At 47.1% G+C, this 14,744-nt stretch overlaps 1 protein-coding gene across 13 annotated transcripts in view; it reads left to right on the top strand.

Moving 5' to 3' along the window:
• ARNT (aryl hydrocarbon receptor nuclear translocator) overlaps positions 1-13,018 on the top strand; it is a 28,232-nt gene extending 15,214 nt beyond the window's left edge. For 3 of the 13 annotated variants that reach the window (XM_080569938.1, XM_080569931.1, XM_080569937.1), the window contains 18 exons: positions 536-749; positions 909-1,122; positions 1,210-1,275; positions 1,387-1,486; positions 1,903-1,968; positions 3,083-3,168; positions 3,605-3,681; positions 3,855-3,989; positions 4,457-4,531; positions 5,336-5,487; positions 7,269-7,379; positions 7,585-7,663; positions 8,049-8,172; positions 8,762-8,861; positions 9,525-9,675; positions 10,300-10,459; positions 10,943-11,094; positions 11,685-13,018. In XM_080569938.1, coding sequence (XP_080426064.1) covers positions 536-749; positions 909-1,122; positions 1,210-1,275; positions 1,387-1,486; positions 1,903-1,968; positions 3,083-3,168; positions 3,605-3,681; positions 3,855-3,989; positions 4,457-4,531; positions 5,336-5,487; positions 7,269-7,379; positions 7,585-7,663; positions 8,049-8,172; positions 8,762-8,861; positions 9,525-9,675; positions 10,300-10,459; positions 10,943-11,094; positions 11,685-11,774 — 2,152 coding nt within the window. In that variant the 3' untranslated portion in view covers positions 11,775-13,018. The remainder of the gene's footprint in view (positions 1-535; positions 750-908; positions 1,123-1,209; positions 1,276-1,386; positions 1,487-1,902; positions 1,969-3,082; positions 3,169-3,604; positions 3,682-3,854; positions 3,990-4,456; positions 4,532-5,335; positions 5,488-7,268; positions 7,380-7,584; positions 7,664-8,048; positions 8,173-8,761; positions 8,862-9,524; positions 9,676-10,299; positions 10,460-10,942; positions 11,095-11,684) is intronic. The other 10 variants (XM_080569942.1, XM_080569940.1, XM_080569935.1 and 7 more) reach the window with 8 other exon arrangements.
• Positions 13,019-14,744: the final 1,726 nt, after the last annotated feature.

Here is a 14,744-nt window from a genome sequence, read left to right as displayed (position 1 = left end):
TGAGTGTCTACAAGGGTGGGGGGTAGCATTTGTTTAATCCTCAAACAGGGGCTGGGATGAGTATTCTTAGCCTGTCTGAACCAGTGCTGATGGGGCCTAGCTGCTTAAAGGCAAGCTTCCTCCCTCAAGTCTGATGAATCCCACCTTGAGAACAGAGGCCATGGTAAAGGAGGAAATCCTCTGGCTTGCTGAAGTGGTATGGAAATGGTGGAAAAGCTTCTCTCTGTTTTAAAATAGCTTAGCCTAGCTCATAGATTTCATGAGGTACCAGAGAATCAACGTGATTTAAAATGAGGCTCTCTTGTCTGCAGCGAAGGAGGTCCAACTGTAGACTCTTCTCCTTGCACTTGTTCCTGCGTTCCTTTGTGCACGACCAGCATGCGAGATGCTTGTAGTCCTCCTAACTCCTGATGACCCTGGTGAATCTCTGTATTTTGCACCTTGGCCTTGTGGAAGCATTGCCATAGGAAAATGGCTGAGCTTTCTGGCCTGTTAGTAACTTTGTCTTCCTCCTTTTCCCCCCTGCCCTTTTTAGGGAAAATCACAGCGAGATTGAACGTAGGCGAAGAAACAAGATGACTGCCTACATCACAGAGCTGTCAGACATGGTGCCCACCTGCAGCGCCCTGGCCCGTAAACCAGACAAGCTTACCATCTTGCGCATGGCTGTCTCTCACATGAAGTCTCTGCGTGGCACAGGCAACACCTCCACTGATGGCACCTACAAACCCTCCTTTCTCACTGACCAGGTCTTGCCTTAATGCTGCTTTATGGGAAATACTGCAATTACAGGGGGAGAGGGGGGGAATTAAATTGTGGGTGGGGGAGTTAGGTGCCTGGGGTGGGTTTAGAGGGTGTCACCTGCTTGTCTGTGGAGTTAAGAGCATGTCTGTCTGTTGTGAATGCAGGAACTCAAACACCTGATCCTAGAGGCAGCCGACGGCTTTCTGTTCATAGTGTCCTGTGAGACTGGGAGGGTGGTGTACGTCTCTGATTCTGTGACTCCTGTCCTGAACCAGCCCCAGTCTGAATGGTTTGGCAGCACCCTATACGACCAGGTGCACCCAGATGACGTGGGCAAGCTGAGGGAGCAGCTTTCCACATCAGAGAATGCACTGACAGGTAAAGCAGCCTGAGAGAGGATTGGCAGGGGTGGGCAGCGTGAAAGCCAGCAAAGGACTTGGTTGGATTAAAACCTTCCCTTTGTAGAAGGAACCAAACCCTGGTGCCTTTCTAACAAGGATCCTGCAGCCCCCCCTGAGAATGCATCTAAAGGTACCATTGGTGACACTTATATCTCACTAGTTTCCTAATGCGTTACCTGGTGCCTGTGTTGGGGAAAGGACTCAAATTGCGATAGCATCTTGTTTTTACTACTTTCTTTAGGTCGCATCCTAGATTTAAAGACAGGTACTGTCAAGAAGGAAGGCCAGCAGTCCATGAGAATGTGCATGGGTTCACGAAGATCTTTTATCTGCCGAATGAGGTAATGGAGAGAGTCCTTGGAAGTCTCATTTGAGCCTGAAGCTGAACTTGCCAATGTCCCCTTCATGCCTTTATTCCAGCACTTTTTGCTTATTCTGCCAGACAAGATATAACATGGGCTGAGCTTTCCACACAGAGCTAGCAGTTGAGTTGTAGAGGTTTTTCTTTGCCCTGTGGTAAAATAGCTCTCAGCTGTTGATGTAGGAGACCCAGTTTCAAGTAACAATTTATTTTGCCCCGATGTGTCATCACAGTTCTAGAAGTCTGTAGAATGAGTGCTTTTAACTTGTGTGATGGAGCTTCAAAGGTTTATCCCCATTTATAGAGTACTTTGTCTTATTCGAGGTTGTTAGATTGTTTTGATGGTGACCAGGAAAGACAAAAGCCTTTCCCCTCTCACTTCTAATTCTGGTACAGGTGTGGCAACAGCTCAGTGGATCCGGTTTCTGTAAATCGTCTCAGCTTTATGAGGAATCGCTGCAGGTAAATAACACAAGGGTTAAGCCCTTTGCATTGCTAGGAACAAAAGAAATGGCAGCTCTGACAGTGGTGGGGACACACTGTGGTTGGTGACTGTATAGGGTGCGCTAATACAGCTCATAGAGTTTGGAGACAACTGCTGGAAGATGAACCAAAGTACCAGTATGTTGATGAAGATAATCCTGAGAAATGTTAGTTCTTCTTTACTCCATACTTGGGTTTGAAGTCAGTCTAAAATGTGTTCTTCAAAACTTGTTGTTGTTGGGTTCTGGTGTATGTTATCCCAGTGTTAATCTGAAGCTGAGACAGATTCTCAACTACTGGGGGCCACCCAGATGGAAAGCAGTTCTTCAGGAAAGGACCTAGGAGTCCTGGTGGGCACCAAGCTGAACATGAGCCAGCATTGTGCCCTTGCTGCTAAGACAACTGATGGTGTTCTTGGCTGCATTAGGTAAAGTATTGCCAGCAGGTCAAGAGAGGTGATCCTTCTCCTCTACTCAGCATTGTTGAAGCTGCCTCTGGAGTACTAGCCTCTTTTTGTACAGGACACAGACATACTGGAAAGAGTCCCATAGGGGGCCACCAAGATGTCCAAGGGATTGGAGCACCTTTCTTATAAGAGGCTGAGTGTTGGGACTGTTCAGCCTGGAGAAGAGGAAGCTTGGGGGGATCTTACCAATGCCTCAAAGGGAGGGTGCAAAGAGGGTGGAGCCAGGCTCTTTTCAGTGGTGCCCAGTGCCAGAACGAGAGGCAGTGGGCACAAACTGTAACATGGGAGGTGCCCTCTGAGCATCAGGAAGCACATCTTTACTGTGCAGGTAACAGTGCTGGAACAGATTGCCCAGGGATGTTGTGGAGTCTCCCTCAAAAGCCACCTAGACTTGGGCAACCTGCTCTGGGTGGCTGTGCGTGAGCAGGGGGGTTGGACACAGATGGCCTCCAGAGGTCCCTTTCTCCCTTAGTGATTCTGTGAGTTTTGTCTTTACACCGCTTGGGTTTGTGTCAAGTCTCTTCTTTACCCTGAAGATGTTGCGTGGATTTTTTTTAAATACGAGTATAAAACTTGTCTCAGCCAGTTTAATATATAGCACAACCAGAACTGTTTCTCTCTCCCAAGGAATGGCTTAGGTGCAGCAAAAGATGGTGAACCTCACTACGTTGTGGTGCACTGCACAGGTTACATAAAAGCCTGGCCCCCTGCAGGTAATGACTTAGTAAAAGCATTCAGCTATGTCCGTTTCTAAAAACGTGGTCTGAAATCATCCATTCTCTGAAGTGAATGTGCAAGCAAATACTTTCTAAATGTATCTGTCACTTTGTCATTTTAGGATTGAACTAATTTTTGCAGATGCTGGAACAGAAGTGTGTGTCTAAACAGTATTCTCTGTAGAGGATGAAAATTACATTAGGCTGTAATTTACTAGCTAATTCTGAAAGTTACAGAGATCTTGAACTTTTCTGGCAAGAAAAGGGAGGGGGGAGGCAGCTTAATTTACTGAATTCCTTCATGGGAAAGGATATTGAATTACAAAACAGGGTGGAGAGATGTATTGAAGTCAGAACTGCATGCCTTTTTCCTCTGAAATCAGCAGTTCTTCCTGTATTGACCTTGCTGGAATTTTTGGCACTCCCCTCTCAGGTGTTTCACTGCCTGATGATGACCCGGACGCTGGCCAGGGCAGCAAGTTTTGCCTCGTGGCTATTGGCAGACTCCAGGTGTGTAGCATCTTTCAATGGTTCAACATTGCCTTGTCCTAAAAGTCCGCAGAGTTGAACTGTTCTGTCTGAAGGTGTTCCCTGATTGCCACAAATCTGACTGCAGGGCTGGCAGGCCAGGAGAAAGCAGCTCTCGCAAGATCTGATAACAATGTACGTGTCTTACCTTGCAGGTCACTAGCTCGCCCAACTGTACAGACATGAACAATGTTTGTCAGCCAACAGAGTTCATCTCCCGACACAACACCGAAGGCATTTTCACCTTCATAGATCACCGCTGTGTGGCTACTGTTGGCTACCAGCCACAGGTGAGAAAATGACAGGGGCTTTCTAAGAAAGAACTGCTGTTCAAACTTGCTTTTTCCTACTCCCTCTTTCGTAACATCATGGTTCTGCTTGTCTTAACAAATTTGATTAAAACAGTGCCCAGGCACTGAACCAGGCCTGTGTTTCTTCTCCACCAGTTGCTTTTTCATCTGCTTTTCAAAGTGCTTTGATCATTGGCGGGGGGGGTGGCTCTGGGTTATGTCAAATGTCAATTAAGATTGTTTTTTCCTACTTTTGAGTTAGAGATCAAATGTTAGTCAAATACTGTTGTGCTTCTCTCTAAAATACAGCACGCCAGTTCCTGCACTTGGTTTGTGTAACAATGATTAGGAAAGGGGGAACAGTAACTACCTGTCAAAAATAGAATTAATGGGGCAGACCTGAAAGAGGAAGCGTGCCTGCCAGATGAAAACTGGTTTGATCTCTCTCCCAATTCCTTTAAAATTAGGAACTTCTGGGGAAAGACATTGTGGATTTCTGCCACCCAGAAGACCAACAGCTTTTGCGGGACAGCTTTCAGCAGGTAAAAAACTTAAACTACCAATTTGCATGCATAGTGGTATCCAAATTGGAATCTGTCTTGTTGCTTGCAAAGCAACAAGACATAACTGGAAAACCAAAAGAATAAACCTTAGTTACTTCTTCTTTGTCCAATGGCAAGTGGTTACAGATAGTCACGTAACTGCAAATGTGCAAAACAAAGCAGAAGCATCTGATATCTAACTCTTGAATTCATCCTCTGGCTGCTGATCCAGTCTGCTTTTAGGGCCAGAGACATGGCTACAAAGTGCATACCTGAATGCCATGCTTCTGTGGCTGAAACACTGGTTCATCTCTAGGGCCCAGCCAAGTGGTGCAGAACTCGAAATGGATGTGGTTTGTTTGTCCTGTTGTGGTTACTCTTATTTCTGAGGGCGTTGGACTTGTGGCAGGGCAGGTAAGGCTGCCCATGTGCTTTCATGACTCCAAAAACAGCTGCTCATATCCATTTGTCCAAATAGCTGGAATCAGAAGCAACAGCGTGCGCTTCATTTGCTGGAGGTTTCCTCATACATCTCACCAGTGCAAAGAGATAAATAAAATATAAGCCAAAATGGTGATATTAGATTTAATACCCCACCACCACCACCATCATTCGGGATTCAAGATACCATAAGGGAATGGTAGCAGTGCTGTTTAGCTGGGAAAAAAGTGAGATGTGGTCTTGTAGGCTTTCAGGGAAAGGGCCATCACAAGTTTTTAATGGGGGGTGGCTTGTGCTCAGAAGCAAGTTGCTCTTCAACACCTTCTTTTATCAGGTACTACTGATGGCATTACGTTTTTTTAGGTGGTGAAGTTAAAAGGCCAGGTTCTGTCAGTCATGTTCCGATTCCGATCCAAAAACCGGGAATGGCTCTGGATGAGAACCAGCTCCTTTACCTTCCAGAACCCCTACTCGGATGAAATTGAGTACATCATCTGTACCAACACCAACGTCAAGTATGTACATGGAAATGACTTGCCAACCATCAGTGATAGCACATGAACCTGATGGGATCTTGTCCCAGAAAAATCAGCAACGCAGAGCCACAGGAGCTTTGGCCTCTATTTCTCACCAAGCTTCCCATCAATTTGTGCTTAGGCCCTGGAGAAATCACTAAGTCCCTTGAGTACTCTTTTCCTGGGCCATGGCAGGCACTAGAGGACTATGGAGTGCAAGAAATTTAATTCCTTTGGCTGTCTCAGTTGTATAGCTTAGCAAGCTGGCAAAGTTCAGCTGTACCAGTGCCTTGTCTAACTCTGTTTACTGGAGCAAGTTTCCTGTCTGTTTGCATTCAGAGCTAATATTAGTGAATATGAGTGAAGTCCAGATTTGAATGCAGCTCTTGTCTTCCTGTGACAGTCCAGGAGGGCGGCTGGTCCAGAGTGGTTTTTCATGTGAGCAGAGCTGTCTGTAGTTGATGGCAGAAAGTAAACACTTTTTTTTTTTCCTCCACTGCTGTAGTTTGACCTTGGACTCAGAAATGAGCTCATGAGTGATGCTCTGGTCAAGCTGCCCTCATTTCTGCTCCCTTCTTTCTCCTCTTGACTATTTTAGTAGGTTGGTAGTGCACGTTGCTCTACAGCTGCGTCTCCCTTGGGAGTGATCAGAGCTGCTGTCTTTTCCCATGAGTGAGCTCCAGGCACATTACACAAGAGCAGCAACTGAAATGAAGAAAAAAATTGCCTGTACGTTGTTCATAGCTTCAGACCTGGTGGGTGCCCCAAATGGAATCTTTCCAAACCAGGCAAGCAGAAGGCTAGATTGCTTGTGCCTGTGGGCAGGTGAAAAGCCTGGATTTTTTTTTCTTTTTCAGTGAGGAAAGGTCCTGGAGTGCAGGTAGCACTTCTTCCCTTCCTCCAATTAGCAAGGTGATGCTCTCTGATAAGAGTATTAAGAGTTGAGCACTTTGGCTTTAAAGAGCTGCAATCTGAGTGCAGGGCTGAAGTCTGATGCAGATCTGATATAGGCCTTAGTTCCTGTCCTAGCGTTAGAGATATCTCTTTGAATTCATTTGTTCCACGCACATCCATTCTCACATCCGTATACAACTTTGAAATACACGGCGCAAATTCAGACCAGATAAGCACTGATCTGTGTCTGATTGGTTGTGATGCAGTTTATCTATGTGCATCTTTGGTAGGGTATTTGTATAAAGTTGTTTCATCTTTGGGATGGGGTACTACTTCAGAATCAGCAGCTTACAAAAGAACTCTTGAGAAAATGCTATATTTCTCTCCCTTTCTTGTGGGAGGAAAATGTGTTTAACTAAATTCTGACAGTTAACAGAAGAACATAAAGAACTGCACCAGTGTCTTGGGCTTAAAAGCTGAAACTGCTGGTGGTTCCTGCAGGCTCCAGCTTTGGAGTGTCTGATGTAGATCTGAATAGAAAGCTTTGGGGGTTTTTAGCCCCCCCCAACCTGTGCTTGTGCTTTAACAGTGATGCAGAACTGGCCAAGCTTCTGGCATAGGTTATTAATTGTTCCCCTGCTCAGTGACTGAGTTGAAGGGGGCAGACAGCCATCTGGCTCACAGCCGTTAGCATTGTATTACATGATCACCACCACCCCTTTCAGAGACAATGGAAGTTGAGTGGAAGGATCCTTCACTTGAATAGGTTTTGCAAAAATGGCTTCCAGTCCTGTCTGAGACAGACAAGTTCTCCTACAAGCAGTAGCCAGCTGTTTGCTTTCATTTGGTATTTTTTAAATATATATGTTTTTCTCCTTTGCTTTAAGGAACTCAAGCCAGGAATCTCGGCCTGCCCTTTCAAACTCAATGCAGAGGCCCCAGCTGGGGCAGAGCGTCAGTCTTCCCCTGGAGATGGGCACAGCACAGCTGCCCTCAAGGTCAGGAGGTGCTCAGCTCCTTTTACCGTGCCTCTCTTGCTGGTTCTGCCCTCCTGTCAAATAGCCTTCCTACCCAAACTTTCCTCTCTGCAGCAATGAACTCCTCTGGGCTATTGAATCATTGGTGTAACCACAGAGTATCTGTTTCCTTGGCAATCGTTTTTAGCAGACGCTATTCTCCTGTTACAGACACTTTCTATTTTAGGCAGCAGCAGCCGCCACAACAGACAGAGTTGGAGGTGGTCCCAGGAAGAGAGAGTCTGTCTGGTTACGACCACTCACAGGTAAATCTATAGGGGTTTCAGTTACTCCTTATATTTTTTGTCCTGCATATTTAAATTGCATTTCGCTGGGGCTTTAAAGGTGGCCACATAAGACTGATTTGAGATTGTTGGAAACTTGGATAGGAAAATATTCTGACCTGAGTTCTGCAGATCTGCTTGCTCAATTTTCATCTACCCTTGTTGGACCCACCTCACTATGTCTGTGTCAGTTCTCTGCCAGCCTGAAACGGCCGTGCTGTCCTGATAAAAACACCTAGGAGTCAGGAGAGCAGCGTGGCCTCCTGCACGTGAGGTCTTTGTGTACAGAGCCCTCAGCTGTTCTCCTTGCTTGCTGACTTTCTTTGTGCCTGATGTACTAATGGCTCACACTTGTACCTGCTTCCAGGTTCCTGTTCAGCCTGTGACTGCTGCTGGCCCAGAACACAGCAAGCCGTTGGAGAAGGCAGAGAGCCTTTTTAATCAGGAGAGGGACCCAAGGTTCAGTGAAATCTACAGCAGTATCAATACAGGTAGGGAATGCTGGGCTTGTGAGATGTGTCTGGGGGCATGTTGCATGTTTATCCAATTTCAGTTCTGATTCAAGTGCTCTTTGCTGTCACGCAGAGCAGTTCTGGAGGCAGAGGTTCAGCATGACTCTGTTGTGGCAGCCCAGGTCTTGCAGAACAGTGGTGACTTCGATACTGAGTGAATAACTCCTGTGTACCCGAACGTGCTGTTGTGACACTGTTGTCCTGCAGCCAGTTTGTTGCTGGAGAGGTGTGGGAAGGGGGTGGGTGATAAATTGTTTCCAGCTGTGTATCAGACTGCTTGCCTTAGCCTGATCTTTTGTGTTTGTCCCCAGAGATAATTCCTAGTCTGAACATAGAATATAGTGGATGCTTTATCCCCAGCAGACCTTAATACTAAGTTTATTAGAAAATGGAGAGGAAATCAAATTAAATGGGATTTTATAAAAGCATCTGGAGTCCGTGTCTGGATAAGGAACAGTCACATACGACGCTTTGGCTCAAAACAGTCTTCCTTCACATAGGCATGTCTCTTGCTGGCTCATTCTCTGTCCCTGTTCCTACTGCTGACTCTCTTGACTTCTCTCCACAGACCAGAACAAAGCCATTCCTGCCAGCACAGTCCCTGCCAACCAGCCCATCTTTCCACAGGGAAACACTTTTACTCCATCACGGCCTGCCGAGAACTTCAGGTGAGGCTTCCTGTGCTGTGCATTGAATGGCCTCGAGTTAACTTTATCTTGTCCTGCAGTTGTTGCAGTTCAGTTTGTGCCTCCCTCCGCAAAAGATGCGGACTCTCAGCCCCAGTCTGCATGGCAGTGATTGTCCATACATTCCTACATAGTGTGCACAGAAAATACAGGGGGAGCCCATCCAGGCCTCTTTCCCTGTGAGGGGTGGGGAGACAGGGGCTTCTGCACCCCTGCTCTACGGTCTGGTGCCACTTGGCTCTTGGTCAGAGGTCCAGGAGCTTTGAGGGGGCCCTCCTCAGTTGGCCCAGCGTCTCCTCTGCTGTACAAGTCCTCACCTCATCATCACCTCCTCAGACTTTTTTCTTGATATCCCTCTGCTGTTCTGCTTACTGAAGCTTACTAGTGGGGTAGCTATACCTCTTGGACGTGCCTAGGCTGTAGTCTAAGAATTGAACTGGGTGAGAGTAGTCATGCTCACAAACCCAGCAGCTCCTGCCAGCTGTCTGCAGCAGGGCAACATGTTGAACACTGGCATGTGAGCAAAGTTACTCCATGTTACTGGGCTCACTTTCCCCTACCAGTAACTTGCATGGATAGCGTTTTTGCTTGCTTGTCCTGTATGTGATACCTAGCATCCTTCTGAGTGCCTCTTCCTTCTTCCAGGAGCAGCAGCATGGTACCTCCTGTGAACATTATTCAGCAACAGCCCTCATCAGCAGGCCGGATCTTAGCACAGATTTCACGCCACTCCAACCCTGCTCAGGTCAGCGGAACCAACTGGGCTCCGGGGACTCGGCCACCATTCACACCCCAGGTAGCAAAGTCTGAACCCTCAGTGCAAGCCCTGAGCCCCCGCTATGCCACAGGCCCTTCTCATCAGCATGAATCAACCTGCTTTAACTCGCTAGCAGCGCAGTGCTGTATGTTGAGCACTTCTTACTGCCCACATTGGTATTTGAATGGCTTGAAGAGTTGCAGTGCCAATGGCTGTTGGGGTGAATTGCTGGGCTACGCTGTGCTCTCCACTTTGCCCCACACCTCACCATAGTTGTTGGTTTTAATTAGCTCCTTTCTAGTATTTTCTCAGTGGAAATATTAAAGGAAGGAGAGATGAGAGGGAATGTGTTTGCTGCTTTGAGTGCTTGAAGTACTCTTCAAGACCCTTCTTCTCCTTTCCCATCATTGTCAGCTTCTTGTTGCATTAGGTGCTGTGCAAATGCAGGCAAAGATAAGCACTTTGCATTGAAGAGCTCTTTGGCACAGTTTAGGGCATATGGGCAAGAATGGAAGGGGACATACTCTGTGCACGTACTTTCTCCTTTGGAGACAGGTCATTAGGTGTGAAGCTGGGCCAGTCCAGCAGCTTCTCACCGTAGTTAAGATCAGGGTGAAAATAACAGCATCTCTCCTTCCTCTCCCATTTCTTGTTGTCTTTCAGCAAGTGGCATCCCAAACAGTGAAGACTCGGCCCCCTTCATTCAGCATGGGGGCTTTCCAAGGCACCCCGTCCTCCTTCAGCCCAATGACAGCACCTGGCTCTACAGCTTCCCCCAGCGGGACCGCTTACCCAAACCTTGCTAGCCGTGGCACTGGCTTCAGTGAGTACAGCTTGTGGGGCTGGGGAGGTTGGTGGAGTACCAAGAAAATCTCATCAGAATAGAGCTGGGTGCATCAGTCAGATACCGTCTTGATGTGATAGTGCTCTACAGCATTTGTTGTACGTTCAGAAAGCCCAGATGTTAAGAGCACAGCTAAATTCTTGCTTTGGCAGATGCTGCCCTTAACAGAATTAACAGTAGGCATAGTGTGAGGGTCCTGGGCAGATGATTTTCAATTTTAAGGCTAAGTGTGAGAAAACAAACCCTTCCTGGACACCTGCATCTGTTGTTCTGCCCCGTAGATGGGCAGAAGCAGACAAATGCTTTAATGCATCTGACAGTTTAGTGGCTCTCCCTAGAGGGGAGATCTCACCCTGTTCCCAGTGTAACAGCTAGACACCACAAATGAGTTGCACACTTTGAAATACTAAAAACCCCAGGTTGCACCTAGAAATACTTGCTGGCTTGTTCCCTCTTGAACAGCAACAGAGGCAGCGCAGACCCCCACTCCATTCCAGACACGGGCAACAGAAGGTGTGGGAATGTGGCCGCAGTGGCAAGGACAGCACCATGGCCCGCCATCTGGGGAGCAGCACGTGCAGCAGCCGCAGCCAAGCCAGCCTGAGGTCTTCTCAGTAAGATGGTGCTTTTTTTTAACCTCCTGCGTGAGGACTGGTGAAGGCCAAAGTTGTGGGGATGAATGGTGTTTGCTTAAGTGTGGGCTGAACTGCTGGCATCTTGTCCCTGTTCAATATCTGGTGAGGTCTCAAACTTCTGAGTAACCTGGTGGAGTTGGAACCAGGAAGCAGAGGGCAGAGATGCCTTGGCTGGACTGGCTTTGTGTTTTGATGTGTTACAGAATCAGCGCAAAGCTCTGCCAGTTTTGCAGCTGAATTAATCCTTCTAGCTATAACTTACAAAAACCAAAACCACCACCAACGGAAAGAATACAAAAATCTGCAAAACCACATAAAGTGAAGATAACTCTGGAGTTCGTACTCTTCCTGTGAGATGGTGCTCCCTGTTTTCAAAAGGGAGTCAGTACAGTCAGTGCTTGTGATTTAAATTCACTGTTCTCCTGCAACCTCGGGCACAAGCCTTATGTGCCCTTGAGAGGGAAGTCAACATCTTTGTCTGCAGTACCTCCTCTAACAAACTCATCTGTGACTAAATTACCAATGTGCTGTCCTAGTCCAGATATAACTCTGTTCTTATATCCTCACAGGACATGCTGACAATGCTGGGAGACCAAGGACCCAACTACAACAATGAAGAGTTCCCAGAATTGAATATATTCCCTTCTTTTTCAGAATAAAACAAGTCCTGGGGAAAGCAAACTATAGCTATATATAATATCCATGTGTAAAGGAAAACACCTAAGTCTTTTTTTCAAAGACTGCTGAACTTTCTAAACACTTCCAACCTTCTGGAGGCAAAGCTCTGCCTGACAGCCTGGAGGATGGATGGCCTGTGCAGGAAGACGATGCTGTGGTTTCGGGCATCTCCTCTGTGCGGTGCTGGCAGTGAGGACTGTTTGCCAGGAGGATTGAGGAGCACTAGAGTTCTGTGAGAGCAGCTGTGCTCATTGACTGATGGCCCCACGTTTCTGGAGCTGCTTGTCAGCAGGTTTTGTTCAGCATACTGGGTTGCTAGGGGGGATTCCAGTCTGGATTGCAGACAGCCTGCCCCTTACCCCAGAACTCATAAGGTGGCTCATACCGTTTTATTTCAACCTTCTATATCGTGCCTCTTTTCTATAAAACACAAAACAAAGTATTGTAACTTTTTAAATATTGTAAGAAACTCTTCCAAGTGTTAACTCTGTATAACACAAGTCTGGAGGACGCTTGGGTAAGACTTTTTGTCAAAAGCAAGCTTTCTTGTCAGGAGTCATCTACTGGAGGAAGCTTTGATGTCTCTGGAAGGTTGTTACAGTGTCTCCAGTCCGGGGTGCTTTATTTAGATTCCCACGTTCGCAGGCATGTTGGTGTGTGTTTGGACACCATCTTTTCTGTGAACTGTGCAATCAGTATGGGCCTCTGTTGCCAGTGTGACCCGTAAACTCTCTCGGGGCCCAGTCATTCATGTGAATGACAGGATAGTTACGAGCCATAAAAATATTATGTATGTAGCTTTTTTCTTGATGCATCAGTTTTGCAGCTGATGGTTTCATGCTGTCATGAACTAATGTTTCAATTTTTTTTGTTGTTGAGGTGGGGTGGAGGGATGGGATGGATTGGACTGCTCTGCACTTTCCATGCAACTTTACCACTTCTAGATCAAGTTTCTCACCTTTATTTTGGAGCTGGATGTCTGGTTCCCTGCACAGAGGCCCTGGATTCATTCAGGAACTGGCTGGGAAACTGCATTTTTCACTACATGCTCTGAACAGCAGTGTTCACTCTTACATTCACAGTCTTAAAGAAAAATTCCTGCTATGTAGTGACACTGTTGCCAAATCACAAAATGGAGGAGAGCAGGAGAACAGGGATCAGAATGATTTAAAAATAATAATAATAAATCTTGACTTTGTATCTGCTGGCTTCTTCAGCAGAAAAACTTGTGGCAAGTCTTGCTCTCCTCAGGGTGTGTAGGGTCTGGAAGAACAGTTTGATTCCCCCTGTGATGGCAAGTTGTGCTTAAATTTCAACTGGAGAATTTGTTCATTGTGGAGTTTGACTTGGAAGGAAACAGCGTAACTGCAGTGGGGAAAGAACATGAATATTTCCCGGAAACCTGGTTCTGTTTTGGATGAAGTCTGCTGGGCATTTCTCCCTCCTCCCTGCATGTTGGTGAGACCCCCCTGTGGAATGGCATCCTCTTTGGTGTGGTGCAAGGAAGGGTTGTGGTGACTGTCAGAACTCAGTGGTGAGGAGAGAACCTCCAAAAAGCAGATTTTGGAGACTTACCTAGCAGATAACGTCCATATGGGGAAGGCTTTGAGTGAAACATTTGTGTTATGGTAAAGTAAAAATGAATTTCAGTATTTGCAAAGAGACAGAAAAGTTCCTCTTGGTAGTAGAGCAGAACCTTTTTTTTTCCCTCCTGCCTTTGTTGGGAAAGGAAGACTTGAATTTTTGCTTCAAAATTACCTATGAAAAATGCAAACCTCCTATTACGGAGCTGGGAAACCTCCCTTGATCCATCCCCATCCTTTTTTTTTTTACCCAGGAAAACTCTTACCAGCAATAACTGTGTTGGGTCCCTCTTTGCCTGCAGCAGCCCATCGTGCCCCATGCTGTCTCTCTTGCCGGTTCCCTGGCTGTTAGGCTGCAGTTTCCTCAGGCTTAGAGGAGGTCTGTTTTGTGAAGTAGTGTGGTGTGAACTGTCCCAAGTGTTCGTACTTGAGCTCGTGGTGCGTGTTGCAGTGCAAAGGGGGTCTGTGAAGGACCAGCATTGAACCACACCGTCCTCCAGTGGTGAAGCTGTTCTGACCTGACCAGATGGAGAATGGATCAGCACTTTCCTGCCAAAAGAGAAGGAAAATTCTTGTTTCTACGTCAATCAAGCCCTGTGTATTGGAGGGGAACTTGACCTTTTGTGAAGCTACAGCTCTGATACTTTCCAGACTGATTTCCAGCTGTTGAGCTCTGTCCCAGGGCAGCAGTGGGGGCTGAACTTGCTGCTGGTGCTTTGAACCCACCCCTGAACGCATCAGGAGGTTGGGGGCTGCATGGAGAAAAAGCCAAAACTGTCAGGTCTGTATCTCCCCAGGCTAAGAGCGTGTCTCTCCCTTCACTCCTGCCCATGGGCATCTAAGCTCCGGTGGTGACACTGCTGCTGACCCCTGGTTTCAGGTCCTGCCATGGACAATTTGAGCAGCTGGGGAAAATAGGCTGAGCAGCCAGCAAATGCCAAGCCTGCTGGGGAAAAAAATGCCAAGTCTGTTGGGAAATGTTGGCCTGGCTGTGGTGCTGGCAGCAGCTCAGGACCAGGAGTGGCAAGGGGCTGGTTGGGTTTTGGCACCTGTGGCCTTCCCCATGCTGCTCGAGGGACAGAGCTGGGGAGGGCAGGGGGCATGGTGGGACAGCTGGGGGAGAGGTGGTTCCATCATGTCCTGTTTTGATAATTGTATTATTTCTCAATGTGTGTGGGGGGGTGTTTTGTCATACAATTGCTTGGGGCAGGCAGGAGCCAAATCATCTCTCTGGGGGCTTGTTTTGGGCCCAGGGCTCTGTGTTGGTGCAGGGGTTGCAGATGATTATATGTAGCAGAGATTTTACAACAAGATATTTTCCCTTTTTTCAGAGCTCTGTGTTATTGCTGCCTCCTTGCTTGCCTCCCC

This window comes from Anser brachyrhynchus (genome assembly GCF_964034855.1).
Source record: "Anser brachyrhynchus genome assembly, chromosome: 28".
NCBI lineage: Eukaryota > Metazoa > Chordata > Aves > Anseriformes > Anatidae > Anser > Anser brachyrhynchus.
This window is presented reverse-complemented; position numbering and strand designations above follow the sequence as displayed.